General features: G+C 35.9%; 3 protein-coding genes across 34 annotated transcripts in view; 1 reads left to right on the forward strand and 2 right to left on the reverse strand.

Moving 5' to 3' along the window:
* The window catches only part of LOC129569538 (modifier of mdg4-like), a 72,452-nt gene extending 54,861 nt beyond the window's left edge, over positions 1-17,591 (reverse strand). For 22 of the 32 annotated variants that reach the window (XR_008688053.1, XR_008688054.1, XR_008688052.1 and 19 more), the window contains exons 1-3: positions 17,365-17,591; positions 16,085-16,334; positions 15,137-15,931 (exon numbers count right to left, since the gene is read on the reverse strand). Coding sequence is in view for 28 of the 32 variants with exons in the window: in XM_055448447.1 (XP_055304422.1) it covers positions 15,137-15,931; positions 16,085-16,304 (1,015 nt within the window). In the remaining 4 variants the exon portion in view is untranslated. Of the gene's footprint in view, positions 1-695; positions 929-1,084; positions 1,222-2,547; positions 2,826-2,887; positions 3,128-3,669; positions 3,937-4,020; positions 4,231-4,335; positions 4,725-4,815; positions 4,958-5,155; positions 5,512-6,659; positions 6,923-6,999; positions 7,457-7,656; positions 8,017-8,109; positions 8,499-8,617; positions 8,730-9,199; positions 9,231-9,444; positions 9,590-9,719; positions 9,912-15,136; positions 15,932-16,084; positions 16,335-17,364 lie in introns of those variants that run through there. The other 10 variants (XM_055448435.1, XM_055448449.1, XM_055448423.1 and 7 more) reach the window with 10 other exon arrangements.
* Positions 17,592-18,469: 878 nt separating this feature from the next.
* LOC129569546 (valacyclovir hydrolase) lies at positions 18,470-20,056 on the forward strand. Its single transcript, XM_055448463.1, has 3 exons — positions 18,470-19,149; positions 19,417-19,672; positions 19,801-20,056. Exons 1-3 carry the CDS (start codon positions 18,633-18,635, stop codon positions 19,892-19,894), a joined length of 867 nt encoding a protein of 288 aa, XP_055304438.1. The 5' UTR covers positions 18,470-18,632; the 3' UTR covers positions 19,895-20,056.
* Positions 20,057-20,062: 6 nt separating this feature from the next.
* Positions 20,063-23,919, reverse strand: LOC129569544 (uncharacterized). The gene is made up of 3 exons (XM_055448461.1): positions 21,948-23,919; positions 21,150-21,749; positions 20,063-20,916 (listed from the first exon to the last, which is right to left on the reverse strand). The coding sequence occupies exons 1-3, from the start codon at positions 22,062-22,064 to the stop codon at positions 20,683-20,685; spliced, it is 951 nt and encodes a 316-aa protein (XP_055304436.1). The 5' UTR covers positions 22,065-23,919; the 3' UTR covers positions 20,063-20,682.
* Positions 23,920-24,178: the final 259 nt, after the last annotated feature.

Below are 24,178 nucleotides of genomic sequence, written 5' to 3' on the forward strand. Positions count from 1 at the left end.
CTGAAGTATTCAATTTTCGTTTTGCTTTAATAAGCCTCCGTTCAGTTTATCTAGAACTAATTTAAATACGAATCGATGTGGTTTTTTTTTTGAAAAATGTATCATTGCAAATTGTGAATTAAAGAAAGTTCCTAATTGGCCTGGACAAACTAATTTAAATGTGGCTACAGAAATAAGTTAAAATTTCCACAAAATCAGACGTGCAACCTAACTATACTAAAATTGGCAAAAGAAAAGAATGATTTTAGTTGAAATCGGTAGCCAATTCTTCGTGATTGTGCACATTTTTGACAAAGCAGCTGTCCAGCATTGAACTGTTGGTGATGGCTCGAGCTTTACAGCCATTGTGCCATTTTGTACATTTCCAGTAAATATTTGCGCCATGTACATTGTTCTTAATGTATTTATGTCCCATGTAGTGGAGCAGTCGATTGCCACGAACCGATGACTGATACACAACTCCGCCACTGGAAAACGTCTCAATTTTTGCAAGTCTGGGTTTTTTCTCCTTTTTTCGCGACTTCAATGGCATTGTACTCATAGATGGTTCCATATCCATATACACATACGACACTATAGAATCCATTCAGCAAAAGAATGAAAAAGAAAATAAAATACGTTAGATACGACATGAAAATGGATGGAAGATGTTGTAGGAGAACTGACTAACTAAATAAATTTCGGCTTCGATTTCGGTTTATAATTTTATTTATTTCGGGTTTTTTTTCATGTCATGTACTTTCATGCCAAATTTTTATTAATAATACAATGGACACACAATGACGCTCATGCTAATAAATTCAACCTAATTTGACACATGCGATACTTCAATTTTGGGAATATGATTGTGTAGGAACGATTTGTGAATGACACGTTCGCCGTCGGGGAAATTTTTTGTGATTACACGAGCTCGGCATTTCGTACTTCCCTGAAAGAAAAAAAATTGTCGATCAATTAGTTGAGCAGTTGAGGAAGATTGAAAATAACGATCGAAAGTGGATCATTGGCACATAGAATGAAGAAAGAAAAAACTAGCGATTACTTTTAAATTTTAATATATTTATAATTTCGTGATTTCGAATACCTTACGCGAGCAGATCCAATAGGTTTTGTCTTCCGTTTGGCGGTTTCGATTGTAGCTAAAGTCGTCGACCACCAGCACTCTACAGCCTCTTTGGCCCGTTTTGAACCACATTTGCACATTCAAACAGGTGTCTTCACCTAAAATGATAAAAACATTAAAAACTCGTACAAATTCAACTCAAACACTATGCCAACAACGTAAAATTCACACCACAACTGATGCAATAAGCAATTGGCAAACGGTTTTCTTTGTTCTATTCCTTTTTTATTCTATTTGAACTACCAATTGGAAATGCTTTCTTAATTCTAGTTCTGAATTATTTTCCGATCAAAAATTGACTTAAATTTTAATTGTTGATTCCTTGCAACAGAACATTAAACTAAGTCTTAAGGTTAGGTCGAATGGATTTTTGTACCAGTCCATCGAGTTATTGATCAGAACGTTACAAAAAAAGCCAATTTTATAATGATGCACATTGTTTTCCCATCATTTTCTGCTGTAAACTCATTGGCCATATTAGAACGGCGTATGATTGTGATCCGAATTTTTGATGATGACCCGTTGCCTGGTGGCCGATTCGTTAACGGTGAGTACGCGCGCCTTACATTTGTGCAGTCCGGCTCGAGCACATGACCAATAGATGCGGTTGCCAATCTCTTTGTTTTTCGTGAACGTAAAATGGCCCACTTTCAATTTACGACTGCCACGACATCCCTCTGTGTACAAAAACATGTCTGAAAATGGCAAAAAATTCGTTAGTTACAAACAGATTGAAACTAGTTTTTTCCTACTAAAAAAAAGAAGAGAAAAATGAATATGTACACAGCACGAATGCTGTTTCAATAACAAAAAGTAAAAGACATTTGTGGGTGTTGGTTTTTTGCTGAATCGATTTTCAATAAATTATATTAACCTTATAGACTACACAGTTTATTTTGCGTCTAATAACATAAGCCATTGGTTTTAAAAAGCTCGCTAAAATTAGTTTGAAATAAGATCGATCGAGGTAAACACACAGAGAGAGAGAGAGTTTATTCAATGGAATCATTTTTCATGATGAATGGCATATTTTCCAACGAGATTTGGCGTTTGATTTCCTTCAGAGCGCCATATTTTCGGGGCTCACGAACCACTTCGTGATTGTGAGTTTCGTTCAACAGATAAGTGCGACCGTTTTGTGTTTTGCATCGAGCTCGACATCGATAAACGGCAAATTGCGAACAGCGCCAGTACGTTATGCTATTCGCTTGATTCGGACGATCTCGAACGACGTGACGGTTAAACGTATGCTCACGATAAACTAACTGTTGACGCCCATTCTTACTTATTCTCAATTCAGCATCTAAAACAATCACAAATGAAGAAAAACAAGGAAAACCCATGATTAGTCGTTAAAATTTCAAATCAAACTTAAACTCGTAATAACGAAATGCAAAATATCCCGACGAAAATCGAATATTTAACACTAAAAAAAAAGAAATGTGGCGCAATTTATTTCGTTTCTCAGTTTCTTACAAGAATTGAAAAGTTTAAGTTAATTTGGATATCGATGGAACGGGATGTTCATGCCGCCCTTTTTCGACGATGTCGTTTCGGATGTTATTCCCGGTGACCAGACGTGCTGAGCACCGTTTTCGATTGCCAATTGCCGTAGTACACCGCCAATAGGTCTTTTCACCCGTTTTGTAGTGCTTGAAAAACAGAAAACCCTTGTGTTGAATGTGATAAACGGGTTTATTATCTGGAATAAAAGGAGTTATTAGCGAAAATTAGAAAATCTCAATGAACAATCACGAAAAATACCTGATTTCAAGTCATGATTGTGGTCTTTCAGCTGAGTAAATTGATCGTCTCCGTTTTTAAATCGTTTGATCGTCAGTCGGGCTTTGCAATGTGTAGAATACTTCTGGATGCAATGGAAGTATTCGATGTGATTTCGCTTTCGTTCCAATAAAAATGGGAATTTTTTGTGATACGTGTAGTTTCGGCGCCGTTTCAAAATGAATGTATCCTTCGATATTTTCACTCGGCTCTCAATCACACCTGCAATAAAATTATGACATTTTTCCTTACACTCTATTTTTTAATGTCGATACCTAGTCAACACCAACGTTCTACTTAAATACACAAACACGTTATATGTTGATATAAGGATACTTTTTTTTATTATTAATTTTATTTATTTCGATATTCAGAAAACAATGAATTATCAATGTCGATGTAAGTCAGAGAATTGAAATGCACACAAAAATAGTGTTGTTTCATTGTTATTCTGACTTGAAGCATTTATCATGACCGTTTATAACTGTAATAGATCCCCCTTTCAGTTCACTAATTCTGATCTTGCCGGTGCACGGGCTTTTAATGCAAATCCAATACGAATGATACGCTCGACCAATTGCTTTCTTATAATAATGACCCTTGTACTGTACCACCTGTTCTCGCTGCTTTGCCGCACTTTGAAGCAAAAAATTGACTGGAAACGAAAAAGTAAAAATATACACAATTAATACAGTGAAGTTCATGAAATTGAAATTAATTGTTTTATATGGGATAATGGTGGAAAAGAATACACGGAAAAACAATTCATGACACGAAATGTGCAAACATTTTATTGACAAATGGGTTAACTGAACAAAACGTACAAAAATGCGTTTCTCATGCAAGTTACGAGCCGAGAATGAATTAATGATTTTCTTTTGCATTGCGAGCGGGGCGTTTTGTCTGAATACGTTTGACATCGTCACGGTTTTGCAAACCCCGCAAAGCTTGAATATGCTTATGGAGGTAGTTTCGGATCATGTCTTCACTTATAAGCAATCCACGGCGTTGGAAAATCTGCATGATGTGAACTGAAACAGAGAAAATACATCGAAAGATGTTAGTTTCTTTGAATGGTAAAGAGTGTCATGTGAATTTGTTTAAAGAATACTAACTAATGATTGATTTCAATTTCTTCGGTTCCAAATGTTGAAGTGGGTCTCCGCGTTGATTGGGTCGCCTCTGATGCATGCCGGGTCCAAAAATCAGTGTAGCCAATTTACACGTGTAAACAGATGGTTTTGGATCGAAAATTTTAACCAATTCATTTTTGGCTACATACACTTTACTACCCGCATGCAAGGGGATCGTTCCTGGTTTATGTTCTGTTGATAAATAATTCAAATTATTTTCTCATATTAACAATAACAAAATGATCAAAGTTTTACATAAAATAAGAAAAAAATTCAATAAAAAAAAAACAAATGAAGTCATAATTATTTGGCTTGGAGAACAATTTATTCAATTTTATGCTTAAAATCGAACAGCATATGCTACTAAAAAGTATGACGAATTTCTCACTTAGGTTAATTGAATGGATTTTTGTTTCTTTCATATCATGTGGTCAAACACAATTTAATTATCATATGCAACACAAAAGATAGCGTCTTCATCTTCGGCTTCAGCTTCGGCTTCGGAATTGTCTTTTTTATCGGAAACTAGCAAGTAATCCACGTCCGCATAATCCTTATCATCGTCTTGTTTCTTTTTCACCACTCTCTTCTTACGATGAATAATTTCCTCGTGAGTATGAAACTTCTGGAGGATTGTGATCGTTTCTCCGATTGTAAACACACGAGCCCTACACTTTTTATTCCACCTGCAAATGAGAATTTAAAAAAAAAACCAAACATTAATTCATGTTTTTTTTTCTTCATATTTTTGTAGCTATTGATTATAAGTCAGCACACCATTGGTTGCACCTCCAGAGTTTCTTCATCTGTCCACTTGGCAAGCGAATACTTTTCTCATAAATAAACGGTTGTCCGCAGAATATCAATTGCTCTTTTCCTCGTGTTGTTTGTGCGTAAACTGCTTTGAACATATCTGGATCTAAATTCGAATGAAAAAAATCATAACGAATAAAAAAAACGAAAACTAAATCGATTAGAATTTTGATAAAATCAACTGCACCCCAAAAATCTATGAACTCAAGTCAGAAAGAAAACATTTGCCAAAACAATCATTCATTTGAATTCGTTTATTTACTTGTCGCTAGTTTTTGGAACATCTTACTACAAAAATAAATTTATATATCTAGTCTAGCTAATCCATGTACACTTCGTCCAAGTATTCGATCTTACTAAGATCGGGCTTGACTTTTGACTCCATAGCCTTTTGGCTACTAATAAAAAAATCGTAACACTCTTCGAACGAGATGAACTTTTTGCCATCCACTCGATTCGCATTCGGCGAATGATCATGAATGGGCTGTTTCTCAATCAATTTATCCTGAATGGTTAACAATCGGGCAGCACATGTGCTGCGTCTCGTCTCACTGCATCGCCAATAGACTCTGCCATTTTTGATTGCATCACTGTTGAACAAATATCCTTGGTAGTATAGCTGCGGTTTGCCACGACGACTCAACACAAACGTATACGAATCTAAAATTGGATACGAAAAAGTCAAAGAATTTCAATTAGCAACTTATTTAGCAATGCCAGAGTTTCACAAAATAAACATTCACCATAACAAAAGAAGGATAATAGAACTAAAAAAGAGATTCATGAATAGAATTGGTTTTTATTTAAATTAGCTCAAGGATGGGTTTGTCAAATATTACATAAAATGACAACATATTTGCTGTTTCATGGATAAAAAAAAAGATCGATTAAAAAACAGTTCTATAAAATATATTTCTTCGGTTGATGATTATGCTTGGTCGCTCCCAAACGAATGGATTGTTCATTCGGCCGTGTGCTGCATCGAGCCGAACATTTTTCCGGCGGTGAATTCTCTTTGCAAACACACACCCAATTCGTAATGTTCGAAAAATTGGCCTCCTTCTTGTACTCGTAGCCATTGAACAATAGATTGAATGAGTTCTTTTGGTTTCGAATCATTTTGAATGGTGCATTTTTAATCCAGGAACTGAGCGGATATTCTGAAATGTGTTTTTAAAATGATAAAATGAACGATTGAAATGCTAAATCTATTTAACGAGAAAAAAAATGCGGTAAAAAAATCAAATCAACAATTCATTTTTGGGTATAAAATATTTATTCCATTTCAGCTACACAGAATTTACAGTTAACAACGTAGTTACAATGAGAGATGATTAGACTTCCACATCACATTCGCCAGTGGGCTCAATAATAAATGTGCCATAGCTGACTTCTTGACACTCATTTTTTATGTCATCAATTAATTCAAAGTCCGTCGGCGGATGATTGTGTCCTTTTTTGCTAAGTCGAACGCGATTTCCTTCATCAGTGACACACCGACCGTAGCATAAAACTAAACGATTGTTACTATCACGAGTGGGTGCTTTGGCACAAACCCAATTCGTCGTATTTTTATACTCTGCCTTTTTGCGATAAACAAAACCGGCGTAAAGTAAATTGATCCCTCCTTTACGATTCCGAACGAATTTACCGCGTCTCACTGTGGAAAGATACAAAAGGAAGAAATTGGCCGGTTAAACTGATTGTCCATTAAATATTGATTTCTAGATTCAGACACACACACAATTCGATTAGATTGAAAGAAACAAAGCGGTGATTCGGTGTAAACATTTATTTGGTACATTCACATAAATACTGTTTTTTCAATAGACTGGATCATGATTGTGCTCTTTGCGACTCAACTTGATTGAATCGTTTGCGGTAACGCAACGGGCTGGACACCGCAACGATGAATTACTATTCTTGTTGCACACCCAATTTGTGGTTGTTTTGTACTTTCGTTCCGCTGTGTACATATAGCCATTGTAAGCTAAATTCGTACCACCGCGACGATTCATTATAAATCGCAGATTGGTTTTCTTGTAAATTGGCTCAAAGTTCAAGGAGGTGGCTGCAATAAAATCGAAAGGGAACGAATGAATCTTCGCTGATACATTTTTATTTTTACTGAAAGCAAACAATATTCGATTGAAAGACGGTCGAGTTTCAATTTACAGGTTTTTTTTTTGTTTTATTTTAAAAATGTCTTTTTTTTATCAACGATTCGTTGTAATTACAATAAAGGCTCAATTATCGGTTGCATCAGTGTCGGCATCGAAATGAGGTGATCTTGGTAAGAACAAAACCTTTTTCATTGGCGATTGACGAGAGTCTGTTTCTTCGGCTGATGTTGGTGATTCAAAAACCACGTTCGATCGAATCTTTCGTCCCCATTCGATTTTTTCCTTTTCCGGTCCATGTGAGTGTTTCTCGATACAAACTGGATCACGATCAGGCCGTAGAATCAAACGTGATTTGCATCGGTATTTAGTACAACGAATACAACGCCAGTATGCGCCGCGATTCTTTCGATACAAATACCCATCGACAACGATCAATGGCCGGCCACGTTGACTATAAATGAAGTCCAGATTCTCGTGCACACCTTGAAAATGCAAAGAAGAATCCAAATTAAATGTTAATCGCACACAGCAAAAAAAAAGAATTTTAGTTTAACAATGAGAAAAATCGGTTGAGATTTGTAGAAAAAAAAATTACGTTTCAACTTTATTTCATTTTTCTTTGGACTTTTTTTTTGATTGAATCAGAATAGAAATTGTGATTGAATTTATTTTTTGTAGCTACTTAAAAATTCTTCAACATTTGGACCGGACATATTGTGATATTCGATGACAGTGCGATCCATGCGTGTTAGATCTCGGTCATGATTGTGTGATGTTGCTTTGACGATATCATTGCCCTGGCATATGAGACGCCCATTACATTTCTTCACTTTGCACTTATATTTTGTGCACAGCCAATACGTGCGTTGGCCATTGTTTCGTTCGCATCGGTATATATAACCGGCTTGTACTAGAAACGGTGCTCCACGTTGACTCCGCATAAATGACAGCATCTCTGATTTCACAGACGGATCGTATGGAATGTCCAATAGATTTGTTTGTGTCGGTTCAACTACACTCTTCACCACCGCTGCGTTATTGCCTGTAAAATAGAAAATTACATACGCACTCAATTAAATCCAAAATCATCCAAAAATTGAAATCGAAACCATTTCCAAAAAGCAACACAAACCAATTAATCTTGTTATTGTTTTTTCTTTCTTCTATAAAAAGAATTCAGGATTATTTTCTTTATTGGTATACGGCTATTCATAATAATTTACAATCAATGAGAGATTGATTTTTGAAAAAAATATATCAGCCCCTAATGTTTAACTATATCTATAAGTCTCTTTTGTATCCAAAATGTCATCGTCCGCAATTTCGACGTCGGAAAAATTCTCCAGTGCCCAATATTCCATTGGGCTTTCCATTGGTTCTGAACGTTTTTGTATTTTGATGATCTTTTCGGTGTGCGGCGGATGATTGTGTGGACCACCAGTTAGTGATTTTACCATGCCATTCACTAAGACACAGCGAGCTCGACATCTGTCTTCGACTTTTTTCTTGGAGTAATTGTGACATCTGAAAATGGAATCGAATAAGTATTAATTGTTGAATTGAATCGATAGAAATTTGCTATTTTGATAGGCAATTTCTAAATAAATCGTTGAAAATTGATTATTCCTCCAGACGACACTCACCTCCAATAGCCTCGGTTTCCTCGATTGCTGTGACAATTGTACATGTAATCGTTGACCACTAAACACGGTGTTGCCCATGGTGTTTTCAGATAGCGTGGTTTGATTTCATACACTATTCGGACCAAAAATTCAGAAATAAAATTGATAATCAGAAATCGTACACAAAATACGGCAAAGGGCAAATGTACGGGAGAGTTTAAAATGTGAAAGCATTTTTGTTTTATTTGTTTGGTGAATTTGATTTTTATTTACAGTTTTCTTTTAATTGAATTGAGTTTTTGTCGAAATTCTTCTTGATTTTTTTATTTCTATTTTTCGTGATAATATTTCAACCTCTTTTTTGTAAATCGGGGTTGTATTGATTACACCTAAATCTATGTATGATTATGGTCAGCAGTAATGCACTTCAAATTCAATCCGGACGTAACAATGCGAGATTTGCAATTGATCGCCTTTGCACGTCTCTTAATGCATTCCCAATACTTTTTATCGCCGCGTTGTCGGTTCAATGTGAATGGGAATCCATTGTGATTCAATATAAGGTGTCCTCGGCTGCTTTTCTGATAGAAGAGAATGTCACGTTGGTTTTTGGCGTCTCTACGTATTACTGCATCTACAGATCAATCAAGTAACCAAACAGAAAACAACAAAAAAATTCTTTAGTCCTTTTTTTAGCTGGATATTCCATTCAGTTGTGGATATGATCAATTTTGTTCGTGCTTAAAATCATTATTACAAAACATTACAGTCTATATTTATCTAACAATACTTTTATTTTGTGTTGTTTGAAACATTATTAAAACTAAGCGAACCCTGACACAATTTACAGGTATTTATTCTCTTCGATCATAGTACAATCGAAGGGAAATTTCTCCATTTTGGCTCCGATCGAACTAATTGATCTGTAAATCAAGCAGCCGGCTTGCTGTGCAGCTTCCACCCGACTGATATCTTCTTCGTGATTGTGTTCCACTGATTTTTTTTATCCATAGATAAAACGAAAGAAAGTAGAAGAACAGAAAAAGAAAGAAACAAAATAATTGTGTGAGTGAATTGTGTGTTTGATGGAAGTGGTGTGTTCAGTTTGTGAATGAATAGATACCATTTGTAACAATGAGATCGTCACCGATACTCTTTAGACGGCCACGGCATTTTGTTGATCTATTGTAAATGCATTCCCAGTAAATTTTGTTCAATTCACGGCCTTGTCGTCGCAAATTCGATCGATATACGTAATTATTGTGCACCAGATGAACGCCACCCTTACGACTTACGATGAACATATGACCGATTTCTAAAAGATTCACAAATCGCATTTTTTTCTATCATCAATTTTTGGTTGCTAACTTTGGTGTTTTTTTTTAAATAAATATTACGGACGATGTTATTTACAATGAAACAAAATCAGTTATTTTTTTTCTCTTTGCATTCAGCAATTTCAATTGATTTGATTTTATTTTCGATGTTTCTTTGTTTTTAGTCCAAATAAAAAAAAAATGGAATTTTATACTTAAAAAGTACAAGACAATTGCAATCGGTTTTAGTTTAAATAAGTTATATTTAGATTTGGCTAGTTTACAAAATCAACCCTTTATGTGTGTCGGCTTTAGAATTCAACCAAAACCGTTTTGTTGTCGGCTGATTGGGTTATTGTATACACTTCACCGTTTACGTCAATATCATGTTCGGTTGAGTAGAGCTCTCGATTGCTAAAGCGGCTCCAGTGCGCCGGATGATCATGGTGACGGCGAGCATGCACCAATTTACTATCTCGTGTTATGCACACCGCCCGGCAACGATTTTTCGCCATTTCACAACAACGCCACGTCGTATGACCGTTGGCTTGTGTTTGTTTCTTATTATAGATGTAGCCCTCATAGACGAGCTGAGCATTTTTCTTCTGACTTCGGATATAAAATACTTTGTTGCCTGTGCGAGAGAGGGAGAGAGAGAAAGAGGGCGAAAACTGATATAATAGTTTCTCTTAGATTTTTCAAACCGTTGTTGTTGTTGTTGTGATTTTTTTTTGTTTAGCTAGAGATTGGCAAAGATCAAACATGAAGTATTCATATGAAAAACAAAAATCGATCGACAATTTTCAATCGTTTCGAAGGTGGACAGTGACAAGAGCATCAATTTGAACATAACAAATGAAACAAGCGGGTTTTCTATTTCAATTCTTCCGAGTTGGTTTTCTTTATTCATCATTTTCAATGAGTTTTTTTTTGGTTCCAATAATAAATACTTATGATAGTATACGAAATTTTAGGTAAAGATTTTTTTTCGGTGCAAAGGATATGTTTTACATATTTTGAGGTACTTTTTTGAGTCTAACTCAATATCATCTATGACCCAAATTAGCTTAAAACTATAAGGAATATTCAATGAGTTTGGAGGAAAAATTAAGTTTAAAGGAAAATCAAGTTCAAAGAGGTCAAGAAAAGGTGATTTGGCTGTGTTATGATGATAAATCCAATTGAAGAAAAAATCGTGTTACATTTGCAGCGTTTTACTCAAGAGAACATCATTTTTTAAAAAAATTTAAGAGAAAGTATGTTATTCGGTCTACTATTATAGTTCAAAATAAAACAAAAGAAAAGAAAATCAAAATAATACTGTGGAGACTTCAGATTGGAGGAAACAAAGCCTATTTTGACAGATGAAAAATAGTTTTACTAAAAAATTCGTATGAAAGCTACGATCCAAATAGATAATTCGCCGAGGATCTCCAAGCGATATAAATGAACAAGTACAAGCTAGCAATGCACTTGACATTTTTATTACTTATAGGAAATGCCTCAAAAAATCTCACTTCGCAATCTAAGCTCAAGGAAATTCAGTAGCTTCAATCTCCATCTCGCCGAATTTCTAACTGCAACTAATGAATTCTTTTTGGAAGTAAAACCGTTGGATAAATATATCAACTGAGGAAAATCTTACTGGACAAAGATAAACTGAACTTTGAAATAGGAATACGGAAGCTTCAATATCACAGCTCTACTCTAGCTTCTATTAAGTTTAAACAATCTAGTTCTTTTGAAATAAGTTTCTACATAGGATTTTTAGGGTGAAACATGTAATGCACCAATTCACATCAAACAATTCACACACAACTTTAACAAACTCTTATTTGAATGCCTGAATATTCTCTTTGAGAGACTGTCACCTCAACGGTTAATGTTCAACCGAAAAATCTATCTAACATAGCCCTTATTTAAAGGATCATTAACCAAAACAACAACAACACATTTTATGAACAGACAACTATTTCAATAACAGAACAGTGTGCAAAAATGAAAAAGAAAACTATTGAACTTGACGTTAGGATGGAAAGCAATAAGCATTCTCGAAATGCATAGCAAATAATGAGAGTAACTGAGATTTACAAACAATAGAACATTAAGGAGTGATTACGTTTACGTTAAACAGAGGAACAGTGACTAAAATTGAACGTTAAAAGCAAAACTTCAAATAAAGACTGAAGCAAAAGAGGAAATTAAATCAAGAAAGTGCGTAAAAAGATTGGCCTCAAACTAAAATCATCGGACATCAAACAGAACAATTTTGCAAACAACCAATTCTATTTATTTTATTGCAATTGTATTCCGCGATTGATTGAATGAAAAAAAAAATTTGAAAAAAATCTATGCACACTTTGTTTCTCGTTGATAGTAGCGCTTTTTACTTGAAATGTTTCGATCAGAAGCACGCTGTGTGCTGCACACAATAATCGAAATAAGGATATTAATAACAAAACACATCAACAAAAAAATGAAATGACTCCATGAAGTGAATTCGAAGAAAGACGCAGATTGCAATGCTTACGCGAAAATGATACGATACGACATGTTCAGACTTGTTATGCTCTGCGGTAACATGTTCAGAAGTGCATTGAATATCACGTATGGAATTGAATCATTATAGAGATTCTTGTGGAGATTTAGGTTTGGTGCGAAGGTTGTTGATGTTTAAAATGAAATAGAACCGGATTGATACCAAAATGATTCAAAGTAAGAAGATAAAAATGGAAGAACTTGGAAAACTTGAAGAAATATGTGTCATGACAGTTAGCCTTGAATCGAAGTTTGAGTTCAAAGTGGGTGAACAGATATGTTTTGAAAAATGAATTGAAAATGGCTCAAGTTATGACTCAATTTGAAACTATGTTTATGATGAAATTGACTCAATTATGTTTGAGACTCGAGATTGCGATTAAACTACGTTGTCGTCATAAGTGTTATCGAACAAAAAGGTCAATGGAAACTATCAAATCAGTAAGGAAATTACATTCATCAACATTGTAAATAATATTTTTGTTCTCGAAAAATAATTAAAATATTAAGGCATGGAATGATAAGTGACAAAATGTTGAATAAACAATGCTAATTTAAATCAAAAATGTATGGTTTAACTGAGAAAAATGGTTGATTGCAAATATGAATTGAATGATTGAACTGAATTTAAGTGGAACTAAACAAAAACAAAATGTTGTGAAGCTTGAGTTGAATGTAGAAAAGTTGATTGTTGCACATACTTTTAACCTTTACCTTGCAAGTAACCATCGCTTCAGTCCGAAGCATCGAGAGAAACCTGTTTGATTTTCCCGAACTTACGATTCAAGAAAATCCCGATTGTGGGAAATAATGTTTATATAATTGCAAAAAAGAGTAATCTGTTCATACCCACCGTACCAGGTTATCAACTCAATGAGTCGAATTTACCAAAATGTTGAGCGGATTGCTAACAATTTAACCGAAAAACCCTCATGTACCAGAGTCCAAAGAGTCGTCCATCACGGTGGTGCTCATTGCCAAATCGAATTATTTAAAAAACGACTTCGCTTTCGATCATCGCTTCGGGGAGGCTCGTCTTCCTCTTCGTCTCATTTTTTTCACTTCACAACACTTTTTTTTTTGAATAATTTTGAAAAAGCACTCAAATCAAAACCAGAAGAATCCTTATAAAACATCAAAGTACCACGGATGAAACTATGATACTTGCAAGAATAATTCCAGCATTAACTCAAAGCACAACAGTTGAAATAAAAAAGCCAAATTGGTTCAAATACGCGGACAAACGGTAATTTAAAATATCGCGAAAATGTTAACGAATGAAAAAAGAATGTAAAATTTTTTGGAAGACCCGAAAAATACGATAAACAAAAAAGTTCGCGATAAAAAGGTCGAAAAATAAAAGATTGATTTTAAAAATAAAATGGAAGAGAATCAAAAAATTGTGGGGGAGCCGACAAGAGGCCGACAGGGAAATAATTAAATGATAAAAAGAGAGACAGAATACGAAAAACATTAGAAACTCTCGCCAATTCCTATGTTTTTTGCATTCATCGATATTTGGTTTGTGGGGTTCAAGGGAGGTTAAATTAATATAGGTATACCATCAGAATATATATAATATAGAATCAGTCTAGCTCATACCTTATTCAATAGCATCACAATTTCAGAGAACTAAAACAATGCAAGTGTGGGTGATTTTTTTGTTGACATTTAAGGGCAATATGATTGCAATGTGTTCGAAATCACATGGAACTAATGAAAATCAAGTTAAGAGACACTTATGCATTGTGTTTTTTCTCCAAACGGAATGATATTGGCCTAGAAAAATGGACAAAGATCAACTCATTGAAATGGACATGGTGCAGCGCAGTATGGGCTTTAATAGCCAAAAATAAAAGCCTCAGAAATGGTTCAATAGATCAAATTGCTTTCATGGGTATTCAATTCACAATAAAAAAAATGTATGCATTTTCAATTCATTAATTGGTTTTGTGCGAGAATCGAACCATTTCGAGAAACGACCGTGTTTATTCAGAACCGAGCATTATTTTTCGAATTCGATTTGTTCGGCAAAATCGAACGAGTGTTTTGAAAAGAAAAAAAATCGCACGCGGACGACAAAATCTGAACATTGCTTCGAGTAAAACTGCTACAGTTTACTCATACCTGAATATACGACGTTAAATACGCAGTTTAATCAATTCTATCCCTTTCTCTCAGTATTTGTCTCGCTCTCAGTAGTAGCCTGTCTTCATCGCAGTCCATCCAAAGAAGCAACCACAAACACACTCTTATTTTTTTTTATCAAATCAAATCACTTGGTAATTTAAGTTAATTCGAGCACAAAATCAAATTTGAATTCAATGCACAAATGGTAGAAAATTTACGTTACGTTACAACAAAAAAAAGTTAGTTGAAACATGAAAATGGAAAACTAGATTTTTTTTGTCTCTCAATTAATAATGACACATTTGCAAAGTAATTCCACTGTAACTATTTGTCGTAAGCAGCCGAAGGCTGGTCGCAGTGTTTGGTTGGTGGCAATGTAATCGATGGTAATATGACTCGTTTTTTCTTCTCAATTGGACTTAAACATGTAAAACAGTACTCGAAACAAAGAGCGAATTTTGTGTCATATCAATAGCTAAATGGCTAACCACAATGTTTTTCAATGAGCATCAGATCTTCAGTCGCGTTGGTAATGTGTTGAATATTTTTTACTAACCTTGTGCCTCGTTTGCCGATGTATCGCCTTCCGTGTATGATTCGCCAAAACCAGATGCTGATGCGCCTTTGCCCGTTTCCTCGCTTTCCGTGAAGTAGCTTTCGTCGTATTTCATATCACCGTAAGATTCGTCTTCAACATAAGTCGCTTCCGTGTCGCCAGCCTCTTCCATTTCGCCTTCGTCGCCATAGTCTGGTTCAGCCTTGGTGGGTACAGTTTCGATGGGTAGATCAATGAATTCCGGTTCGCCAACGTTTTTGCCAACATCAGCCGCCGATGTGACTTGAACGATTTGTGCGGATGGACCTTGTTGCACGCTGCTCGATTGGCCAACGGTCGATCGTGTTGGGGTTTCCGGTTGTTCGAGCGGATCGGCTGATATGGTTTTCAGGCGTTTGGCTGATGTTGGAACCGGTGCACCAGCTCGGGGTAAGACACGTTTTTGTGTTTGTTGAACAACGACGGTAGTAGCTTTGTCGTCGCTACTATCCTCCGAGTCCAATTTGTACGATGCCGTTCGATTCACGTTTCGCTGTTGCACGGTACGCGGCCGTTGTGTTTGTACAACGTTGGCAGGTGTCGAGGTAGCTTTGATTGGTACGTGCGTCTGTGTGGATGGCGTTTGCGACGCTGGTACCGACTGTGAATCACCATTTTCTGTGAGACCTTTGATTTGCAACGCTTCAGCGGTGCTGATGAATGTTGGCAAGGCGTCTTGTTTCACATTCACTTCGCCGCAGTACATGAATTGAATCAAGTCCTTCAATGCAGCGTGTGGAACGTCTTTGAGGAATACTGTTTTCAGAGAAAAACAACGGAAAAATGCGAACAATTTTATTAGAAAAATGCGATTGAATTCGGTCATTTGAACAAAAGAAAAATTGAACTTTTTCTAAGAAAAAATTTCAAGAATTTAAAAAAGAACTCGACAAATTGAATGAAACTTACCAAATGCGTGCTGATTGGCTGGCATTTGTGTGAACATCTTTTGAAAGTATGGCGAGCATACTGACAAGACCAAGCGATGCGCTTTCACCAAGTGCCCTTCGGCCGCCAGTGTCACATCGACCAAATCGCCTTTGAGTAGCGATTCATGAAAACCGGTAGATAAATTCGTGTTGTAATTGTTCCAACACAAGGAGAACTGCTCCTCTTCCCCGTCCGCCATGTTGAACGGTGCTTTCTTTTGCTCGGATTACTATTCGGAAAACAACAGAAAAAAAAATCGGAAAAATTAAAAAAAAAGCACAAAAAAAACTCATAAAATATTTCTCAAATCGATACGAAAAAGCATGCGCGTATTTGCAGCGAACAAGTTTTTACATGGAAAATTGAGTGCAATCAGTGTGCGGTGTGACTGAAGCGACGCTATGCTTGCGATGCTTTGCTGCTGTAGTCTTATATGTATCACAAAAAAGTATGGATATAATACGCAAAAATGGCGGCAACTCAGTGCCCGACCGCTATCTATAGCGGTGTGATGACTGTACACACCGAGTTTATATATGCTGTGCCTACTGCACACACAAGCCCCTTATCCACAGCAACGCTGTGCATAGCATCGTTCTGTATGAACGAACGACTGCGATGCATGAGGCAATTTTTACCGTTTATGCTATTTCTTTTTCGCTCATTAACTTCATGCAACCGAATTATTGAAACGACGAAGAATATTCTAGCGAAAATTTATTCTTTTTGAAAAATTACATTGCATGCCCAAATGATTTTTTTACGGTCTTTTAATTATTTATAGAAGTAATAAAAACGTTGCTGAATAGAGACAGAAGGAAAAAAACGTTGAAAAATGTGTTCAGAAAGATTTAGTACAACGGCTTAGACTTGTGATGGACGCCATATTCAAATGTACGGTATTGTGGAAAGAAAAATCCGAAAAAAATAAAAATTTCGAAAAAAAGCGCGAAAAATCCAGTTTGTTTGTAATGGAAAAATTGTTTTTGTTTATAAAATTGAATTCGTATCGCCATTTTTTCGAAAACTACGTAAATTCAAGCAAACGACGAAATAGAAAGCGCGTCGAACAAAGATGGCGGCCGTTTCGCCTCGAACAGAAAAATTCAACAAACTACTATAATTTCGAAATACCGCACAACGAAATGGACCAGACGAAAAAAAAAATTTGGATTTTTTTTCCGCAAAAAGAATTTACGCAAAAATCTATCGATTTACAAGAGAAAGGCAAAAGAAAATATTGAATAATTTGTATTTACCTTGTTTAATTTGTAGCTTCAATGCGGTCCTATGTCACAAACACTCAAACTGAGAAATGAAAGAATATTTCTCTTTTGCTTTTTTTGGTATCTACCGGAGCTACGTAAAAATACGTTTTAACACTTCGAGCTCTGTTACTGGAATGATGCTCGTTATACTGTTCTACCCCAGCTATACGCTCACTTCGTTTGGCTTGGCTCCGACAACGACGACGACCGATGACAGATGTGCGCGCGTTCGTTCAGCTGGTGTGGAAAATGAGTTCGTCTAATGCACACTCAACGAAACATCTGCTCGTTACGCGTTTGAATTTCGGTTGGTTAGTTTTATGAAATTGTTCACCTAAAAATTGAAATTTATCAAAAAATTGTGTTGTTTCCATTTACCAATATGAAACAAATCATTCAAAAGAATAATGAAATTTTTGCCAATGAAAAATTATTGTTCGTAGGTATTTGGTCGTATAAACGGAGCAGATGTTCAAATGTGCGACGAACGACACACATACCATTGAACGACACTAGGTGACGCCGCGCGACACACACGAACTCATTCCATTGGAAACTGGAATTGGTTGGAATTCGATGCGATGCTGGCAATTAGCTGATATCCATCTCTTTTCTTCCAATATTCGTGGTCGCTGTCTCTCTCTAACGCACATAACTTAATGGAAATTACCTAAGAATCAGAATTTTATTTCAAATGAAAAAAAATGGACAAAATCTTGAAAATGCCAAACAAACATGTAAACAATAATTGTTGCATTCATTTTCATTTGCTGAAAAATGAAAAAAACGCATAAAAATCATATCAGCGATGACAATATTTCAGGCGAAATATCGAATTTTAACATGAAAATGTTCCATTGAAAATGACGCGAGAGAGAAAAAATCCCGTGTCGGAAATATGTATTCAACGTTCTTTTCGGTCCCAACATGAATATTGGCTATTCAGCATCTTTTAAACTTTGTGGTGGAATCCGAATCGTAATTCGGCGAACCATACAAAAGTATCGGTAGGAAAATTAGCACATTCAAGATAATGAGAATTCACACAGCCCAATTTCGAAAACACGGCGATTTCTTCTATGCGTAATATTATGACACAAATGTCAAAGCGCTTGCTGTATAGCCTCAGTAGAAATGAATAAATTTTTTACTGAAGTGAGGCTATTTACAAGTGGCGAATTATTTTCCGTGATGAAATCGGCATTTTTATGATTGCAATTTTTTGAGCATTCATTTGGAAATTATTTTTTTGGGTGGAAATGTTGCGCGGTGTCGTTGGTTTTGTGAAAAATTATCCGAAAACAATTCGCCATTTTAGTACAACGAGCGTATCAATGGTGTTTGAAGAGAAACAGATTCAGCTGAACTGCAATAAGAATACGTATAATATAAATTATGTGCGCAGTGGTCATGGAGAGAATGCGGTGATTCTATTGCCTGGTGCATTGGGATCGGCTTTCACCGATTTCAAGCCACAAATTGAACAATTACCGAAATTACTGCCAAATTATACGATAATTGCATGGGATCCGCCAGGCTATGGCAAATCAACACCACCAAAACGTACATTTCCATTGGATTTTTTCCATCGCGATGCATCGGTCGCAAATACTTTGATGCAATCGCTTGATTTTCAGAAATATTCCATTCTGGGTTGGTCTGACGGTGGTATTACCGGCATCATAATGGCAGCTAAATTCAATGCATCTATTGAAAAACTAGTCATTTGGGGTGCAAACTCACACATTTTGCCCGAAGAAGTCGAAATTTATGAAAGTACGTAGAAACTCTTTGCTAAAAAGAAAAAGCGTTTGTAATTTTTTTCCCACACAATCGAAAGTGTTTGTCAATGTTGAAATATCAATATTAAGAGAATGATTCTATTTATTTTCTCGTCGCTGTCAAACGAATTGATTGTTTGAAACAATACCAAACATTATCCTATGCATACATGTTCGATTTGTTGTTTATAACGCTATTCGAAAAAGACTCGTTTAATCTCTGCGTTTCAAAATAAGCAACTGTTTGTTTTCGTTCTGAAAGGTATTAGAGATGTGTCAAAATGGTCAGCAAAGATGCGTGAACCGTTGGAGAAAATGTACGGCGTTGAATATTTTCCGCAGCTGTGGTCCGAATGGATTGATGGCATGAAACAGTTGTACGACAAAAACAATGGTGATATTTGTAAGAACGATCTAGCCGAAATCACTGCAAAGACATTGATTGTGCACGGGGCCAAAGATCCAATGATATTACCTCAACATGTGCCGTTCTTGAGAGAAAACATCAAATCAACCGAGTAAATTGTCTCATTTTATTTTTTTGGTTCCTCTTCCTTTTCGTTCATTTTTCATGAGTTCGCATATTCTCTTCACCTCATAACTGTGTTCATATTCTAATCAATTGTCACTTTTTCATCCCAAGCAGTTATTTCGAATTTCCGAACGGAAAACACAACATCCACTTGAGGTATGCGGACGAGTTCAACGAAGTCGTAATCAAATTCATGCTCAACAAATAAATTGTTAAATCTTTTATCGCGTCGGCACACAAACATATATCGTATATATACGTATGTCGAACAGTGGAGATGGTTGTTGTTTGTTTGATACAATATGCATGATTCATAATGGGTTCTATTTTGAAAAACAAAAATAAAATAAAGTCAACGATAAAAAAAAGAGTCCCGTTCACATCTTTCTTTCTTGTATATTTTTTCCGTCTTTTTTTTCTTCTTCTAAACACTTATTGGAAAATATTAATATTCACACAAAAAGTATACAGCAACAACTGTGTGTGTTGTTGTTGTTTGCCTGAATATTATACTGAACACAAATATTCTGCCAAACGGCTATAATATCCATAATCTGTTGATCTCATTCTACAAACGAAATAAATATTTTCTAAGACTTACATCGAAAGGAGATAGAATAGAGAGAAAGTGATAATGAAAACAATTTATGGAAAATAGAAATCATCTAAAAAATTTCGCTCATTCAACGACCGCAAAAGAAACCTACGGGAAAAAAGACATTGACAGAGCTGAAGCGAAAATTTCGACGAACATGTAGTGCTACACAGCGAGTGTCATGAAAAAAACATAAAAATTATAGTTAATACTTTGCTTTTTCGCAGCGCTTGATCTCACACGCACACTCGCTTATGCTGCTATTCATAGACCGATTTTGTTTTTTCCTCCAAATAAATTCTCAAAAACAACAAAAATAGAAAAAGAACAAAAAATTATGTATATTTATAGCAAGGTAAGAAAAATGACCTCTGGTATATGCTTCTGTATGATTTCTATTCTTATGCACTAAATTTCAAACGCTTGACAAATCCGTCTGAATCACCTACAAACACCGACGAGCTTTGTTCCGGCCCAGCGATCAGAGCGTTTATGCATTTGCCGGTGTCGATTTCTTCGACGAGAACTGGTTTTGTTTCCAAGTCCTTCCATTTTTTGACCTTGCCATCGAATCCAGCTGTGATGAGGAAATCGTCGAGTTCGCACATTACGTTGATGATCATTGTGTGGGCATTCTGTGGAATGTGAGTGGAATATGAGCAATTTGATTAGATACGTTCAATTTGTATAGTTCTTTTATTGTTGGATTTCTATTGAAAATACTGGACAAATTATTCCCGAAAAAAAACAAAACAAAAAAAATCATTGGGAAAAAACTCCAAAAGAAAATCTTGACAAAAACTTAGGATTCAGATAAAAGTTTCACTTGAAAAAGCGCTATATAAATATGTTCGGTAAGTATGCATACCTCTTTAGTGGCGAGTACTTTGAATGTTCCGTTGTTGCTAACGACAATACCTTTGCCGTCACGGGTGGCAGAGACGACGTATTTCTTGGTCTTGATGATTTCTGGTACATATGATGCGCGACGGCCCATTGGTACACTGTCAGGAATAAATGGCTTCTGGGTTCCGAACAAAATCAATGGGGCACGCCCTGGAATTACTCCTTTTGTCACTTGGCTCATCATGTGTGGAGTGATATCAGTGATTTGCACATCTGTTTCGCGAACGGTGTACAAATTATTTTCTTCGACAGCCATGCTCTTCACTTCTTCGGCTACGTTGTATTGTGCACCGACTTGATTGTGGTACCATTTTGTGACGATACCCTTATCGTCGCCAGAGAAAAGAACATCGTTTGCAATATAAAGTGCGGTCACATCATCCTGGACCGTTTGCAAAAGGATGTCATTGTTGTCGTGGCTCCATGGGCGGCGGAAATACCGCAAACTACCATCACGTCCACATGAATAAAGTTGCTTATGGCTATTTGCTACTAATGCGAGCACTGCAAAATCTTTGTGGACTGGAATTTCGCGATTGAATTGCAAATCTTTTGACCACATCTGAAGGATATCAGAAAAAAAATGAATTTTAATTTAAAAAAAAAGTTAAGGAAGAAATAGAAGTATCACGAATGAAATGAACCATAAAATTAAAACGGAACTTCACAAAAGTAAATAATTATTCGATGAAGTTTCTAGTAAGTTCCAGAACATGTTTCATTTTTCATTAACAAGTTGAAACACCATAAATTTTCTTACATTAATAACTCCATCTGCGCTGCCTGAGTACAAATGATCGCCGTCAAAAGCCAAGGCTGTAACTTCGCCCGCATGCTTGTGGCTAGCTTCACTGATTAAATCGATTTTCGCAACCATTTTTTCTATGCTTTCTGTTTTTCACTTTCGTTTTCCCTGAAAATTCACACGCAAAAAAAAACCGAACAAAGAAAATTCACGTCACTCCGTTCACTTCGGTGTTAGATGCTTGAAATTTCAACTGAAACTGATCGGCGGAGTATCAAGCCATCTGGCATTTATACGTTTTGTCACGGAGTGTATGCCGTGCCCACAACTTCAATAAAGTACAGATCGTACGCCGCCAATACGATATTTTTTATGTGGATTTATTTTTAGGCCAATCGAATAAACACACTTGCTCTCTCACTCACATCGGTGGCCGTTGGCTGGCTCACCGAGCATACATCGTACGTAAACCTGCAAACTCGGGAATTCGGACTTCGTCGCATTTTCAGAATATTCATCTCGTCAACACGGTGACACCGCACATCGTCCAGAATGAGATTGTCATCACAATATTTCTTTGGCCGGCTTCGTTTTGGCTCGAATGTTATTTTAAAGTGCATTTTCTGATTTTCACCCAGCTTCAAAAGAATTTACCATTGCTTTTTTGCCAAAATTCATGTCTGTCGCTGTTTCGTGATATTCGCATTTTTGCGCATTAGATGATGTTTTTGTTTTTGTCTTTGTTTATGCCTTTGTTTTGCATGTATTTTAAGAGCCAATCTGAATTATTGTCGGCATATGAGCCAAATTCATTCATTCAACGATTTGTGGAGTATGACTAATCCACACATTTATAGAATACAAACATATTTGGGTGACTGCAGTATATTCTCTGCGTTTTTTCTCCTTTGTCATCGGTCAAAATCACCTCGAATATTTTTATTTATTTTTCTTATGGGCAAAAATTACGTTTTAATTCTCACACACAAAATTTACGGCAGAATAATATAAAAAACGATGTGATCGCGAGCCAATTTTGAGAGTGGTGCCATTACCAATAAAACATAACAAATTGAACGATGTCAAACAGCAAATTAACTTTTTAATGGGATATGCGACGAATATTCAATCTATGTGTTCCAAGTATTTTACTCTGGTGACATTCACCACTCCAAACATTTTCCAAGCGCGCATTTTCAGTCACGCCGAATATCACATGTTTAACAACTTTCTTGCATCATTTCATAAACGAATTGAACTCAACCATTTGAAAAATGGCTTTTCGCGAAATTACGCACAAATCAGCAATATCTCATCGGTAGCAATCGAAATTGTTCTCATGTGAAAAAAGTGGCGTATGAAAACAGTCATGAAATAAACAAAAACAAGTCACACAAAAACCGATTGAAGACCATCAAAAGGATTTATTATGTCTAAACAGCCATTTCATCTAGCCAATTATTTAAGACGAACAAAAAAAAACCGCACAGAAAACAGTTTTCTAGTTCATCTTCGTTTTTATGAATAAAAAAATTCGTAAGTGAATCGCGAGCAAAAAAATCCAACGACCCAAATTTTGCACGACACTCCTTTTGTTTTTTGTTACAACAAAAACAACTATGAAGGTTGGGTGTGTTTTCTCTTTGCGGGGCATATCACGGCCGAATTAGGTCAGATTATTGTAAACATTGGCGGTGTGATCAAGTGTATCGTTTTTTTACGCACCACCTTCAAAAATAACATGATGTACGCGTTTCATATTGATCAAAATGAGCACTGCCATGATTTATCACGGAAATGTTATTTCGCGCGCTTTTTTAAATTCTATATTTATGTCTTTGCGTATCGGATGTTTATGATTTGGGAAAAGTGGCAATAGTTCTTTTTTCCTCTATAATTCGTTGATGTTTTTATTGGGAGTAGGACAGATACATGCTACGGTTCACGTTCACTCTACCAACTTTGATGATGAAAGCAAACAAACAACAAACTGATGAAAAACTTCTCGAAACATCGATGACGTTGTTTTCTATAAGCTGGTTATACCTAGTGGTTTCTTCTCGAGCGTACGATTGGCCCAGTGCCAGAACCACTTAAGCGTTGTGCATAAAACTATGCCGTTTTCGAAATGCATCGTAAATAATGTTTGCGTTCGATTTGATGAATTAGAAAAAAAACGATAAGGCGGATGTTTGTGTTTGGCAACGAACCTCTAATTGAAATGAATGTCATGTTCACGTTTTATG

Source organism: Sitodiplosis mosellana, unplaced genomic scaffold (assembly GCF_009176505.1).
Source record: "Sitodiplosis mosellana isolate CC-2019 unplaced genomic scaffold, AAFC_SMos_1.0 Smas_scaffold_38, whole genome shotgun sequence".
Taxonomy (NCBI): domain Eukaryota; kingdom Metazoa; phylum Arthropoda; class Insecta; order Diptera; family Cecidomyiidae; genus Sitodiplosis; species Sitodiplosis mosellana.

Excerpts from the sequence above, each read along its gene's own strand:
- LOC129569546 (XM_055448463.1), top strand. The coding sequence starts at position 18,633 with ATGTTGCGCGGTGTCGTTGGTTTTGTGAAAAATTATCCGAAAACAATT. Across the intron at positions 19,150-19,416 it reads AGAAGTCGAAATTTATGAAA|GTATTAGAGATGTGTCAAAA; the intron begins GTACGTAGAAAC and ends TCGTTCTGAAAG. Across the intron at positions 19,673-19,800 it reads GAAAACATCAAATCAACCGA|TTATTTCGAATTTCCGAACG; the intron begins GTAAATTGTCTC and ends CATCCCAAGCAG.
- LOC129569544 (XM_055448461.1), bottom strand. The coding sequence starts at position 22,064 with ATGGTTGCGAAAATCGATTTAATCAGTGAAGCTAGCCACAAGCATGCG. Across the intron at positions 21,750-21,947 it reads GCGCAGATGGAGTTATTAAT|ATGTGGTCAAAAGATTTGCA; the intron begins GTAAGAAAATTT and ends GATATCCTTCAG. Across the intron at positions 20,917-21,149 it reads AAGTACTCGCCACTAAAGAG|AATGCCCACACAATGATCAT; the intron begins GTATGCATACTT and ends CACATTCCACAG.